Genomic DNA, 15,133 nt, shown 5'->3' on the forward strand with positions numbered 1-15,133 from the left:
CTCTTTTAAACTGTTAAAGCTTTGGGCTAGCTGTAGGTTATATCAGTAGTAGATACAATAATGTGTGCCTTGCTGAGAAAAAAAGTCTTTTTTTGGTATTGGCACTGAACATTTTTAAATGATAGCCAGCACCTGAGCGAGACTGATGTGTCCTCACCTGCCTAAATGAGCCACACCAGGAGAGGTAAACAGACCAGCAGTTGGGGAAAAATCCCACCGCATATGAACATTAATTAAAAATGATGGCCTTTTTATCTTTTTATTTGAGTATCTTGGATAGCTGTGGCCCTGCAAATATCGATCATTTATAATAGTAGTAGATGCTTGTGATGCAACTGGAGCACAAGTATAATTACTGTAGTATTAACAAATGCACCTGAGGCCCCATCCACATGTATACAGATGTTTTTGAGAGCATAGTTTTTACTAGGGATGCACCAAATGTTCGGCAACTGAAATTATAAGTGAAAAGGACAAATAAATTTGACCGAACAATGACGTGTTTGATGACGCACCAAATAGCCTAGCGACCAGAGTGAGATGCACGAATTTCACGCCTCCACTTCCGGCAGCGCGCTCAGAATGATGAGGGGGCGTGCGCATGCACGAGCTACGTGCACGAGCGCATGCTCTTTGGATGTTGACAACCGTGACATTGTTTACTGTGGACACTTGCGTTTGTTTTGTTTCTGTTCTGGAGTATTCCGTCACGTCGCGAGACGTAAGGGAGGAGAGTACAGAAGCAGGTAAAGACGTATTTATTTAAGGGAACATAACATTAACAACGTATCTAACTATACTGTATCTACTATAATACTCCGCGAGGTGTACAGGGAAGCGAGTGGTATATATCCCGAATATAATCAGCTGTATATCACCGAATAGAACCATTTTTTGCACTCTTGTCCATGTACTTTTTAATGCACTTTTTTGTTGTAGGCTACAGAGTGTTAAATTCTTTCAGCAGTCAGTTATAGGCCTAACATAGGCTATTCAAGGGGGGCTCAAAGATGACCACATCAAAAATATTTTTATTTTACTCATTTATTTAAAGTTATATTGTGCCTTGTTGGTAGCCTATGCCTGCTGGAATGAAAAAAAAATGTTCAGTGTTAAATAAATATTTTGAAATTGAAGTTTTTGTAATTGATTTTTTTCTTTGAAAAGTAAGACAAAATAGTAAAAAACACATTTTGACTATTTAATTCATGCAGTGGTGAAAAAATGGTACAATAAATGGAAAAAAACGCGAAAAAAACGTGTTCGGTATCCGGCCTTCGGCCAAGTTTTTCATTATATTTGGTTTCGGCTTCGGCCAAGAAGTTTCATTTCGGTGCTTCCCTAGTTTTTACCCTTGATCATGAATAGGATTGAAAAAGCTCATAGTATGAGCATAGTAGCCCAGTAGGTGGTGTTAATATGTAATAAACTGTTATGTAACTGTCATGCCTCAGAAATAATGTTAGGAACATGAATACTAATGGGGGGGTGGGGGGAGGCAGATATAATGAAATGGCCAAATGCACTCTTCAACCACAACAATCTGAGTGCAAAATTGATTACATAATTAATTACAAATGGGTTAGCATTCATAAACTATTATCCTGCTTACCTCCTAACTGAAATGTGTTGGTAGAGTTATTGCATTTAAAGAAGGATTGCAGTGTAGTACTGCAACTCTGAGTCACGGTGACAGCATGAGCAGCTCTAAATGACACTGCAACTCTGCCTTGCGGGCACACTTTCTCACTCTCTCTCTCAGGACACCCAGTACATGTCACACATTGCAAGATGTAAACAACACTCAGTGAGAGGAGAAGGAGGAGGAAGGATGATGCGCACATCACCGATTCGAACAGCAGCCACAGCTGCTGAGATAAAGAAGCTTTGAACGTACATGAGAAGCTAATCTAAACAACACCGCCCGCACACGCCAACTTCCTGACTCTTCACTGCAGGCTGAGCTGCTGAATCTGTGCCCACGTGCTGAAACGGACAACCAGCTTGGAGATATTGGACACAAAGTGTCACCCAGCATGGCTAACATGCAGACACCTGCTCCAAGTGTAAGGGAAGGGACACTCTAGCAAATGGGTCAGCATGAACTCTAAACAATGATTTTGCTATTCTTTTCTTCCTCTTTCCTGCCCCGCCCACCCACCTACCAGCATGCACATGAATTAACCAAAAAAAAATAGAAAAAAAATCTTTGCGATTGTGTGTTTACTCAGGTTGCCTTTATGTTGCATTTCATTTAAAGATCTAAAACGCTTTAGTTTGAGACGTACACAAAAACAGAACAAATTAGGCAAATACTTTATATAACACTGTATATTTGCATAGAGCCATATGTATATATCCCCTCTGGATTTCCTTGATTTTTGCATATTTGTTTAAATGGTTTCAGATCCTCATACAAAATGCTATATAAGTCGAGGAAAAACAAGAGTTTTTGAAAGATTAACTAATTTATTGACTTTAAGAAATTGATTTGGCAACTCCTAGATCACTCGCGAAAACGTAACTTCCCTTCTAAACTTGTTGAATGCTGCATTCAACTAAAACTTGTAACTCTGTATAGGAATAACCAAAGAAAACACCCCTTCAACTCAGATTTCTACTTGTCTTCTCAAACCCCAAGCTCAGCAAATGACTTCAAATCAACATGCCTGCTCTCAACATTAGCATGAACGAGTTATGCTCTATAGACAATTATCTGCTTTAGATCAAATCAACACAGACCTATCTGCATTAAATCTATAAGACTGACTATACAGATCACTGTTTTGAGAAGGTCAAGCTAGCTTGATGCTAACAAAAGACAAAGACTTCCATGTTTTTTCCCCTCCACTTTATAGTTTGAGGTGGAAATTTGTGTAATTCCAAGTTTCAAGACTTTCCACTTTCAAGGTAGATCAAATGCAGTATTAAAAGCTGGTTCTTAAACCGCTGCGGTAATAACTGCAACCAAATGCTACCAGTAACTGGAGATCAGTCGTTCACATTGCTGTGGGGTAATTCTGGCCCAGTCTTCTTTGCAGAATTGCTTTAATTCAGCCGCACTGGAGAGCACGAACAGCCTGTTTCAGGTCCTGCCACAGCATCTCAATGGGGTTCAGGGTTCTCAAAGTCAAGGCTATGACTAGGCCACTCCAAAGCCTTAACTTTGTTTCTTTTGAGCCATTCAGAGGTGGACTTGCTCTTGGGCTTCAGATCATTGTCATGCTGCCCATCCCAACTGTGCATCGCAGGCTGATGCCCAGACATTCTCCTTCAGAATTTTCTCACACAGAACAGAATTCATGGCCTCATCAATTAAAGCAAGTCATCCAGGCCCTAAACAATCAAAGCATCCCCACACCATCACACTACAGATCAGAAGTTTACATAGACCAAGTTAACTGTGCCTTAAAGCAGCTTGGAACTTTCCAGTAAATTATGTCAAGCCTTTAGGCAATTAGCTTCTGACAGGCTATTTGGAGTCAATTGGAGGTGTACCTGTGGATGTGTTTTAAGACCTTCCTTCACATGATGGAAGGAAGTATTTGCTTGACATGATGGGGAAAATCAAAAAAACTCAGCCAAGACCTAAAAAAAAAAGACCTCCCCAAATCAGTTTTATCCTTGGAAGCAATTTCCAAATGCCTGAAGGTACTGCGTTCATCTGTACAAACAACAGTACACGAGCATAAACACCATGGGACCACGCAGTCATCATACCACTCAGGTCATTCTGTCTCCTAGAGATGAACATAGCTTGGTGCGAAAAATGCTAAATCAATCAAATTGAAGAACAGCAGCAAAGGACCTTGTGAAGGGGCTGAAGGAAACAGCTGGACAAATATCTACATCCACAGTAAAACGAATCCTATATCGACTCAGCAAGGAAGAAGCCACTGCTCCAAAACTGCCATAAATAAGCCAGACAACAGTTTTTAAGTGCACATGGGGACAAAGATCATCCTTGTTTGAGAACTATACTCTGATTTGATGACATAAAAATTTAACTATTATGTTTGGAGGAAAAAGTGTGAGACCTGCAGTATTAGATTGTTTTCTCTGAAACTTGCACTGCCATTTCCAATGAAATTTCCATCAAATGCCAGTGCCAGCTTCACATGGTCCAATAAACAATGAAACATCATTGCCAACTATTTATAATAAAATTTTAGCGATTCTGGTGACTAGTTGCAACACTAACCACAATCCATTTGAATCTGCAAATTTCAAGTTTCTTTAGTCAATAGTTAATTTTGATTTCAATGACCAATTTTAATTGTAACAGAATAATTGTTAGATTAATCAATTAGCCCCCCAAAAAAGTACTTGACAAATTATAAAATAATTGTTTATTACAGCCCTACTGATCTAGCCTAATTCAACAGAAATATGTTTCAAAAGTTTTAAAATTAAAAAATAGGTGACGCTAGTATGTGTATTACTCCACAATCCTTTGAATCAAGAAAAATAACCATTATTCTAAGTAAATAAGTTCAAAACAACATTTTGCTATATATACACAGTCATGTGAAAAAATAAGTACACCCCATGGAAATTGTTGGCTTTTTTTTTTTACATATTTAGACAAGCAAACATTTTAGCAGCTTTGAAACAGTGCATATTAATGAAGTTGATGTACTTGAACAAAACCACAAGGAAAATAGCTTTTTAAATCATTTATTCAACAGAAACAGCAATAGATGTGATATTCTTCTGTGGGAAAAGTAAGTACACCCTTGTCTTCAGAAGCTAGTATTTCCTCCTTTAGCAGAAATAACTTCTTGTAGGCGTTTTGCATAATTGTCCACCGGTCTCTGACATCGGCTTGCTGGAATTTTTGACCACTCTTCTATGCAATATTCTCAGTTGTAAGATGTTTGAGGGTTTTCTTGCATGTACTGCCCGTTTCAAATCCCCTCACAACATTTCACTGGGATTCAAATCCAGGCTTTGGCTAGGCCATTCCATAACCCTCCATTTCTTCTTTTTGAGCCATTCTTTGGTGGATTTGCTAGTGTGCTTAGAATCATCCTATCCTGTTGAAAAGTCCACTTTCGGTTCAACTTAGGGTTAGGGTTTCGGTTTCAGACAGGTGGCCTCATATTATCTTCAAGCACTCTTTGATATGATGCAGAATTCATAGTTGAATCAATGTATGCAAACTGTCCAGTCCCTGAGGCAGCGAAGCAACCCCAAACCATAACATTTCCACCACCGTGCTTCATAGTTGGTATGAGGTGCTTCTCCTCTTTGGGCTGCGCCAAACATGTCTGCTGTTACTGTGGCCAAACAACTCTTTGATTCATCTGTCCGAAGCACATTTTTCCAAAAGGCCTGGTCTTTGCATATATGCTGATTGTTAAAGGCTTTTTCCTGGCACACCTCCCATGCAGGTCAAATGTGAGCAACCTCTTTCTGATTGTAGAAGCATGCACTTTGACACAAACAAAAGTTGTATTAGCAGATTCTGTGATGAAAATCTGGGGTTCTTGGAGACTTATTTTTGCATCAGACAGTCTGCTCTTGGGCTGAATTTGAAATCTGGACCACTTGTGATTATTTTCACTACAGTGGAATGATGTATTTCAAATAATTTTGAGGTCTTTTTAAATCAGACTCAATCATCCACAACCTTTTTCTGAAGGCCTTACAGAACTCTTTGGATCTTGGCATGACGACATTACACACCTAAATAACAAAAGGAACACCAGACACTAGATATGAGAGGGGTATAAAATAAGACAGCTTCCACCTGCACTCCCTAAGCAGCTTCTAGTCACTGGCACCCAATCTTAAACACCGGATTCTAATGTTATAGATTTGAAAGTGTACTTTTTCCATGTGACTGAGCTGTTTTTCGTTCATTTCAATTGTAAAAAATTACTACAAAATATCAATTTTATGTGTCATTTGATAGATTGTTTCACCTTTATTAATAAGCACTGTTTCAAAGAGGATCAAATGTCTGCTTGTCCAAAAAAATAAAAATAAAAAAAGAAAACGTCCATGGGGTGTACTTATGTACTTATTTTTTCACATGACTGTACAACTGCATGAGCTTCTCTGTGCTTTGACTAAAGCCAATTATACATAAGATTTTGTAAAGGTCGAATTATTATTTTGTGCACTGATGCAAAACTGTACAAACTAGAATTGAGATTCATCAAAGAACTCCCCCCCCCAATTCTCCATTAACTTTTATGTTATGAAAATCTAACGCATCTAATGCAACCCCAACCTGACAGTTCTACTCTAAACATGCTTAAATTGAGCAAGATGCTCCCTATTCATACATGTAAATTTTGGGCCATCTGTCAGCTTTAGGTAACAAAAGGTTAACAAGCAGGCTATTTGTTTACGCAGGGTCGTGACGTATCCCGTCCTGAGCAGATGGTCACAAACCCAGGAAAGTTCAACATGGCAGTTAACTCAAGAACAAGGCATAAAATGGGAAGCACACGGAAGCTGTACTCCTGAAAATAGGGCATAATTATACTACTGTGTGTGACCAATGATACTAAATGTACAAAAACCCCTATAATCACTGCACAAGCCTATAGCAAATTACATAACTGAGTTTTAACTGGATATCTGACAGAATATATAGAACCTACAGATAAATGGCAACTATTTTCCCAAAGGATTCAGAGTTTTGGCAAATGCATTTGGATCAGATTCTCCTCATAAAACCTTGACAAAGAAATCAAACAGCGGGCCCCCCAAGATTCTAATTTATACATCTTACTACTAATGTAAATAAACATAATAGATAATTAGGAAGCACGAGCACTATAAGGTTTAATAACGAGACAAATTACTGCTAGGAAGATAAAACTGCTAAAGGAAAGAGCACAACAGAGAGTAAGTAACTTTCACCACCCCCAACCTAAAACTATAAAGAAGGGGAATTCCTGACGACTTTAATTTGTCATCTTATACTTTCAAAAGACTGCAAAAGCACCTGGAGAAAATTCCCTTTGCATTATGCAACTGAAATGCATGCATTCTGCTTCTCATTGCCCCTTTACCACAGTCTGCACAAGCCACGTGTTCCAGCACCTAACACCCAAATAACTGGAAAGATGTGGCCTTAAGCTAGAGACGAGATTTAAAACACACAGACAAACACACTTTTTCCAAAGCCATGCCACATGCTAGGTGTAATGTGGGACATAAAATTTAAAGACAAGTGCGCTACACAGTCAAATGGCTGACCCCCACCCAACCTCCCTGGGGGAGGAGGAGGGCTTGCTCTTCACCCTTTGATATCCACGCCTGTGCTCTTTCAGCCACTTGCGTTTCTTAAAGGCTGGAATAAAAGCAGACACAAAGCTTCCTGCTATGATCCACACGCTGTCGGCCGGGGGGGGGAGGGGGGATAGATCCTCTCCACATAAATAGGCCAAACACCTGCTGGACCTTTTCCTTCTGCATAAAGCTACGCCATCCGTTTGAAACCAGTGGAGCAAAGCATTCATTTGTTGTATCTATTCAATCGACTTTTGTACAAGGCCGTGATAGTGATCTACATTCTACTTTGGGAAGCCATGCTTGGTCTGGATACTAAGAGGCAAGCCAAATGTGGGCTCTTTTTTAAAAATAAATAAATAATAATAAAAAAAAAAAATAGTAGAATAAAATAAAAGTCACATTTTAAAGCTAGTTTTGTGCTCACAAGAAACTACTGCCTTATAGTAGAGTATGTGACTGGACCTATGTTATAAACTTGTTACTATCTGTCAAGTCATATTGACTTAACACAACGAGGCATTTGAACTGACATGGATGACTGAAAAGCTTGACTCTACAATATACAATAAATTCTCTTTTGTAGGATTTTCCCATCAAGACCCGTTAAAGCCCATCACAGAAATTGGTGACTTTTGTAATTTAACCATTTTAAAAAAGAAGCAGCCATCCAAGAGAAGTAAGATCACATTTTTGGGGGGGAGTTTAGGCGTAGTGTCACTCTTCTGTTTATGAAATATTCAACTGTTTTCCCAATAAGATCCAGCACACACAGGAAACAGAATTTGAATTTGGGACTTTGCGTCCTTCTGTTTATGCTGGCCTCAAGCTGCTGTGTGCGCTCAGCAGGCCGTGATGATCCTGAACAATCCTGGCCAGGCGCAACATCCCCCTCTGAATGAAACCACAACACTGTGGAAGCAAACTTCCATAAGCTGCAAGTTCCATTGGGATCTCCTATTCTTATTTTACTCATGTGCAGTTTCAGGGTCGGGCTGGAGCAGATGGAGATGCTTGGGGATCCCAAATTGCAAAGCTGCAGAAAAGCAGGATAAAAAGTAGTCTGCTGGTTTCCAGAGAGTTGTTTTCTATTTACAACAAGAATTTCCTCAGTACTTCTGTTTAAAATAATAATAATAACAACAACAACAACAACAATAATTCAGGGAGCACTATGGTGCGCTTATATGAAACTTGGGAATTTATGTTTTGAAACATAAGACATGTTCGCTATTCACTTGGTTAAAATCCTGAAGACACTGTTGCTAGGCAACTGGGTAATTATTGATGTTGCGCACATGCTAGCTAAGGATAGACAATATAAATAGCTAGCACAACTTTTAAGCGAACAATGCAAAGAATGACTGGAAATTAAACAAAAATGTCTGGAATGTCAACATTTTCCTCAGATTTTCGGCAAATTACTAAGAAAGGCTCCTACACTGAAACTATACTCAGCATGGAGCATAAACACAACTTCTATGTCTGGCAGCATACTAAGGAATGTCAACATTGTACTGTAACTTGTGAACTAATTCGGAGCCTTTTGAAAATCGACCGTGTCAATGTGTCTCATATGATGACGTGCTGCTTGTTCTGATTCCCACCACCTGCCACACCACACACATCAGCTGAGAATCTATTCAGAAACAAGAAACACGTTGTGGTGTGGAAATACTGACAAAACCAGGCCAAATAAAGTCCAACACAAAGCAGTCATCAACTCTCCTACTAGCACAAAGTGAAATATCATCTTTTATGTGCAATGCCCGGACAGAACGCTACATAGCATAAGCTATGTTTGTTGAGGGCACAAGCATGATCATATACACATTCATTAACTCAAGTCTGTATTAATATGCCAAACTAAAAACTCACTTGCCATACATTATTCCATTACGTCATTATATTAGCTACTAATCTGACAGAAATCAAGCCCCAGACACTATATTCTCACTTATGTTTACCTGTAACAATGCTAGTTTACTGCAAGTTAGCCAGTAGGCTAAAGGCATGCCAAGTAAGATAATGATAGTGCAGGAGCACACAGGAGTGTGTTCATGTAAAAACAATTCATCCTGCCATTTTCTATTTCTGGCCATACACAGGCACAAATCCTGGCATCATCATTAGAGATGTTCCTAGGTATCTTAGCAGCTTTTTTAGCATCAACAAAAAGACGAAAATCCATAAAACAATTTATTCATCTATATTTGCACCACAGCACTGTTGAATTTGTGAATCTGACTGGTCAGAAATTGTTGATTAATGTTCTATAATAAAAGCTTGGACAACAGAGCTTCTAATACATTATCATTTACTAATGGTGCTTTTCCACCGCACGGTACGGCTCGACTCGCTTTTTGGGGGGTTTCTACCGTGGACAGTACCTGGTACTTTTTTTAGTACCACCTCACTCGAGGTTCCAAGCGAGCCGATACTAAATCGTGAGCCGCGCACTGAGGGAGTAGGGATTCTCCTTAACGAGTGGTTCTTTATTGTGCCTGAATAAATGTGTCATTTAATACATACTCTGTGTACGGTAATATTCTATTAATTTAAAATTATGCATCATTTATCTCATTACAGATAAAATTACAACAAAGGATTCTGTCTTAGATTTTTACATCTCGCTTGTTACCGATTTCCAAACAGGCATTTATCGAAGTCACTCCTGTCGCGTCTGAACCTAACAGTCATATCGAGCACTATGTAGGGTCTAAAACGCAGTTATTTTACATGAGAGTGTGTGAGAGAGTGGGAGTGAGAGAAAGTGAGAGTGAGAGAGAGATGAGCGCATGTGAGAGAGAGAAAGAGTAAGAGAGCAATAAAGAGAGAGTGGGAGTGAAAGAAAGAGAGGAGAGTGAGAGAGAGAGTGAGAGAGGAGAGAGAGAGAGGAGAGAGAGTGAACGTGAGAGTGAGTGTGTGAGAGAAAAAGAGTGTAAGAGAGTGAGAGAGAGTGTGACTGTGTGAGAGAGAGTGTGTCAGAAAGAAAGTAAGAGCAAGAAAGAGAGAGAGAGAGAGCGAGTGGGAGAAAAGAGAAAGAGAGAAATGAGAAAGAGTGTGAGTGAAAAAGAGTGTGAGAGTGTGCATGAGAGAGATAGATTGTGTGTGAGAGAGAGAGTGTGTGAGAGAGAGTGTTTGAGAGTGAGTGTGTGAGTGAGAGAAGAGAGTGTGTGTGTGAGAGAGTGTGAAAGAGTGTGTGTGTGAGAGAGAAGAGAGTGTGTGAGAGAGAGAAAGAAAAGAGAAAGTGTGTGTGTGAGAGAGAAGAGAGAGAGTGCGTGTGTGAGAGAGAGAGAGAAGAGAGAGAGGATGGTGAGGATACGTCTGTTAGCAGCCATGATGTATGTATCTGTAAATGGTTTAAAAAAAAACACACACACACAGAATGTGTCACTCATTAATAATTTTTAAACAGTAAACAGTATCAAGCTGCTGTGGTTTAAGAGGAATAAACGTCACATTGTTATTATAAACTGTGGGTTGGAGAAGTAACTCTGCTTCAAGTTCACCGTGCATCACTGATTTATTTTCTTGTAACTGCATGCACCCAGGTGTTTTACTGCTAATTTATTATTCCTGCCTGTTTTAGACAACAAGCTCGGGATGCTTTAAGCAAACCCCTGTATTAAAAAGAAAACATTTGGAGCCATTTGGGTATAAAAAGTACAGAGAGAGAAGCAGACTGATGCTACTTGTTTCTGAGTGATGTACAGCATGCACTGCCCCTCAGCCGCTCTGAGTGATGTACAGTGTGCACTGCCCCTCAGCTGCTCTGAGTGATGTACAGTGTGCACGGCCCCTCAGCTGCTCTGAGTGATGTACAGTGTGCGATGCCCCTCAACCGCTCTGAGTGATGCACAGTGTGCGATGCCCCTCAGCCGCTCTGAGTGATGCACAGTGTGCGATGCCCCTCAGCCTCTCTGAGTGATGTACAGTGTGTGATGCCCCTCAGCCGCTCTGAGTGATGTACTGTGTGAACTACCCCTCAGCCGCTCTGAGTGATGTACAGTGTGCACTGCCCCTCAGCCGCTCTGAGTGATGTACAGAGTGCACTACCCCTCAGCCGTTTTGAGTGATGTACAGTGTGCACTGCCCCTCAGCACCGCGGAGGAAGATGGAGCTGCTTCCTAACAGTACACACCCCCCACACGCACCAAGCAGAGGCACGCTGCTACTGAGCCTTCCGCTGCTCACATAACTGCGTTTCCCACTGCATTATTACTCGAATAGTTCATCTTAAGCGCCTCATAAGTCGGCACAGCTCCACTTCCCACATCCCCGCCGATATAACTGCCGATTTCATATCTTTCCGAATTCATATTGTTACTACGCAATATGTGCTACGGGGAGAAAAAAAAAACATGTCCACCTCCCATTTTCCTGCGCATCATCAGCACGAGCTAACAGGCTAACGTTAGCATAAACAGGTTTTTATTATTTTTTTTAAGAGAAAGATTTGAAGCAAAATACAAACAAATCTTGTTATGCAGTGGAAGCGGTGTTTAAATGTATGAGTAAACGACTCCAATGAATTCGGGTGTGTTTGTACTTGCTACCAACCTGCTAACTGAGAAACCAGTAGAAAAATAATGGCAGCTGTGTAGCTAGTTAGCATCCTCGCGCTGCTATGTTCAGGGCCCCGGATGAGCCCTTAATAACTAGCTAGTTACTTTGCTAATAACTAACTACATGTTTGCTCAGAGAAAGAGGGCAAGTGATGTCCAGAAATAACCTCTCTCTCTCTCTCTGTTACTCTCTCTCCATCTCAGTTCAGCTCAGTGCTGAAGTGAAATAAATGGAATAAACCATAAACACTTCCAGGTTTCAGAGAAGAAGCTGACAGGGACGCATACAAATATAAATCATTCACAGCGTGGTTTATTTATTCACAATAAAAATACACATATCGTTTATTAATATCATAAACCCTCCACTGCTGGGTTAGGTTTGTCTGTAATTTCTGTATGTTAACCCAAGCTCAGTCACTCAGAGTTCGTTAAACTGAGCCCACAGTACTAAACTAACCACTTAGCGAATATGAAAAAAACAAAACAAACAAAAACCCTAAACACAGAATATAGCTAGATAAAATTTCCAAGTCTTCTGTGAGATTTCGTGTCCGGTTGATATTTGATAAGCAGTGCTGGTTTGACTGTGGCAGGGTGTTTGTGTGACAGGGTGTTTGTGTGACAGGGTGTTTGTTAGCCTACTCGCCCTCTTGCTAGCTCGTTAGTTATCTTTGTCACGTAGCGTTACATTTAGAGTTGTATATAAAGTCCGTTACGCGCTTTAAGCCGTTACACACGTTTAATTCACCAACTGGTTTGTATTAAAACTTAGCAAACATAGCTAGCAACGCTGGACATTCAACTAGCAAATAACTAACTATGGCTAGATCTCAAAGTCTATTCTGTCAAAACATTGAGGATGTGCTCCACGGGCCAGTTCCCCTCGGTGTACGTTAATAGCTACACAAACCGCCATTAAATGCACCTGCACATGAAGTGCATTCGCCAACAGACAAAATGAAAGACGGATTTATTTTGTTTACTGTTTGATACGCTGTCAAGCTGTGACTAAGTTAGCAATCAGGCGATTAGCGAGCTAGCTAGGTCAGTTAGAGAGGAAAACAGCACATGGATGGGAGGCATGTGTCTGCTGCGCAGCAAAATAACTGTTAAGGCTGAGTGTGCAGCAGTGAAGGGAACTGACAGCTTTAAACTTGTTCTAGCGAGCTCTACTCCAAGGGAAGCCCAAAGAGGACGCACTAACTGGGTAGCGGATGGAAGGTGCCGCTTACCTCCGCGCTGCTGGAGCCGCTCGACTCGCCCAAAACATCCCGAAATTTCTGCAGGTTGTTGCCTATCGCAGTGGACACTTGCAGCGCCGCGTCGAACCCAGGCCCGAGTCCGCTCGCGGTCGCATGAGTTCCTGCGCCATTTCGGATGGAAGCCGTGACCCGGATCCGGCCCGCTTTTCTCCCAGTGCCCGAGTTGCTGCTCCCTCCGGGCCGAGCAGGGAACCGCCACCGACAGCTGTGCGCCATTTTAACACTCTGCCTGCCTGCCCTCGGATCAGGGAGCTCAGTGGGCGTCGCCCCAAACCAGCGATTTCAACGAACTGCCACTTTCGTCAAGCGGCGAGTCTTCAGTATGCAGGTTCCAGGGCGGCTGTAAATATGGACCTCGACTTCAGATGAGAAAACGCTCGATGATGTCTTACGCAGGTTCTGTAGTGATTATCCCAAAGACCTGTAAATAAATAACAACAAACATTCAATACTGCTTTCACGTATGGAGACATTAATAATCATTAATATAAAGGCAAGTTTTCAACCCGATGCCACTTTTTAATACTTCATTTCTTAAAAAAGTTGCGAGTGTTTGAGAAAAAAATATGAAAAAAAACAGTTTGAAAAGAAATAAATAAATACTTTAAACCCGCACATTAAGACTATTAAGAAGTGGTTAGAAGTACACATTATCATGGCAATAGACCGCAATGATAATTAAGTAGGGTGAAACATTTTGGAAATGGTTAGTAAACATTCAAAATCCAGTTACTCTCTAATAACAGCATGTTTTCCTTGAATGTTAATAATACACTAATAATGATTGGCTGGTTCCTGTTACAATACATAGACCATTTCAGTGAAAATGTATAATTATATTAGCAAGCATTAATGTTAATAACAACCTGTTGGGGAGGGGACTTAGTGATATAATGCTTTATCACTAGGATATCATGTTATTGGAAGAGACTTATCAGAGATTTATCAGTCAGAATATTATTGTAAAAGAAAACTGCCTTTATAACCATATTTACTTTTGTGTCAAACAACTGTAATGCAGCACAAATGTAATAAAGCTATAAACAACTATTATTATAAAAACATAACTAAATAACAACATTGTTATAAAGACCATTATCGGTCTTTTTGTTTATTTTTTAACACAAAGGCAAATTTTGTGATTAGATAACTTGTAAGACTCTGCAAAGAGATGAACATAAGGAATTTTAAGCACACTTTCTATGCTGGCATAAAAACTCAATCATCATCATCATCACAGACTACATTCAGATTTATCCATTACAAGAAAGATGAACAGTACTTGGTGTCAGCTTTAAAGTTCTCTTTAGAGGACAAGGTCAAACATGTTTGTAGTAACACTACAAACATAATGAACACTCCTGTAGTATGCAGAGATGACAATTTACAAATAGCAAATCAGTACAGTGTCGTTAAAATGTAACATGAAACTATGATGATGCATCATTGTTTAAAAAAAAAAAGGCATTTCATTTGTAATGATCCAAAAATGAGTAAAATGCACAATGCAAATGCAGCAAGGGGAAAAAGATGCAATTGCTCAATTGTAATTTCATTCTGTCCTGCAAAAAAAGCTAAAGTTTACTGGGTATAATTAGGATTATGCAAACAATAAAACAAACACACTATGAAAATTGATCATTGCAGTAAATCAAATGCAGTAAAACAGGCATTTTATGAGAATTTTATACTTCTGTTGAAAATGACAATACTGTTTCGATTCATCACACAAATTATCATAACCAAAATGTGTCAATTTATTAAACCTGTTTTCCTTAAAGATAGAGGACAAATCTAGTAACTATTTGTTTTTTTTATTTTCAAAGATCTTTATATTGTCTGTACACACAACTCAAAATAAATTTCTGCAAGAAAAAAAATCTTTACAAGGCAGAAAGCAAGATAGCAAGTATTATGACCTATTTACTGCAGCAATATAAAAGCTTGCTGCACAGTTAGACCTTAAGATAACTACTGATAATAGTTTTGAACAGATGTATGTTATTTGAATATATCTGACATTAACAGTGAATATTACACCATGTCAGTAGC

The 15,133-nt window shown here is 39.8% G+C and overlaps 1 protein-coding gene across 2 annotated transcripts in view; it reads right to left on the reverse strand.

The window, feature by feature from the left end:
• Window positions 1-15,012, reverse strand: part of kmt2a (lysine (K)-specific methyltransferase 2A) — a 49,362-nt gene extending 34,350 nt beyond the window's left edge. For both annotated transcript variants that reach the window (XM_053646398.1, XM_053646397.1), the window contains exon 1: window positions 13,052-15,012. In XM_053646398.1, the coding sequence (XP_053502373.1) occupies window positions 13,052-13,297 (246 nt within the window). In that variant the 5' untranslated portion in view covers window positions 13,298-15,012. The remainder of the gene's footprint in view (window positions 1-13,051) is intronic.
• Window positions 15,013-15,133: the final 121 nt, after the last annotated feature.

Source organism: Ictalurus furcatus, chromosome 17, assembly GCF_023375685.1.
Source record: "Ictalurus furcatus strain D&B chromosome 17, Billie_1.0, whole genome shotgun sequence".
In the NCBI taxonomy this organism is placed as follows: Eukaryota; Metazoa; Chordata; class Actinopteri; order Siluriformes; family Ictaluridae; genus Ictalurus; species Ictalurus furcatus.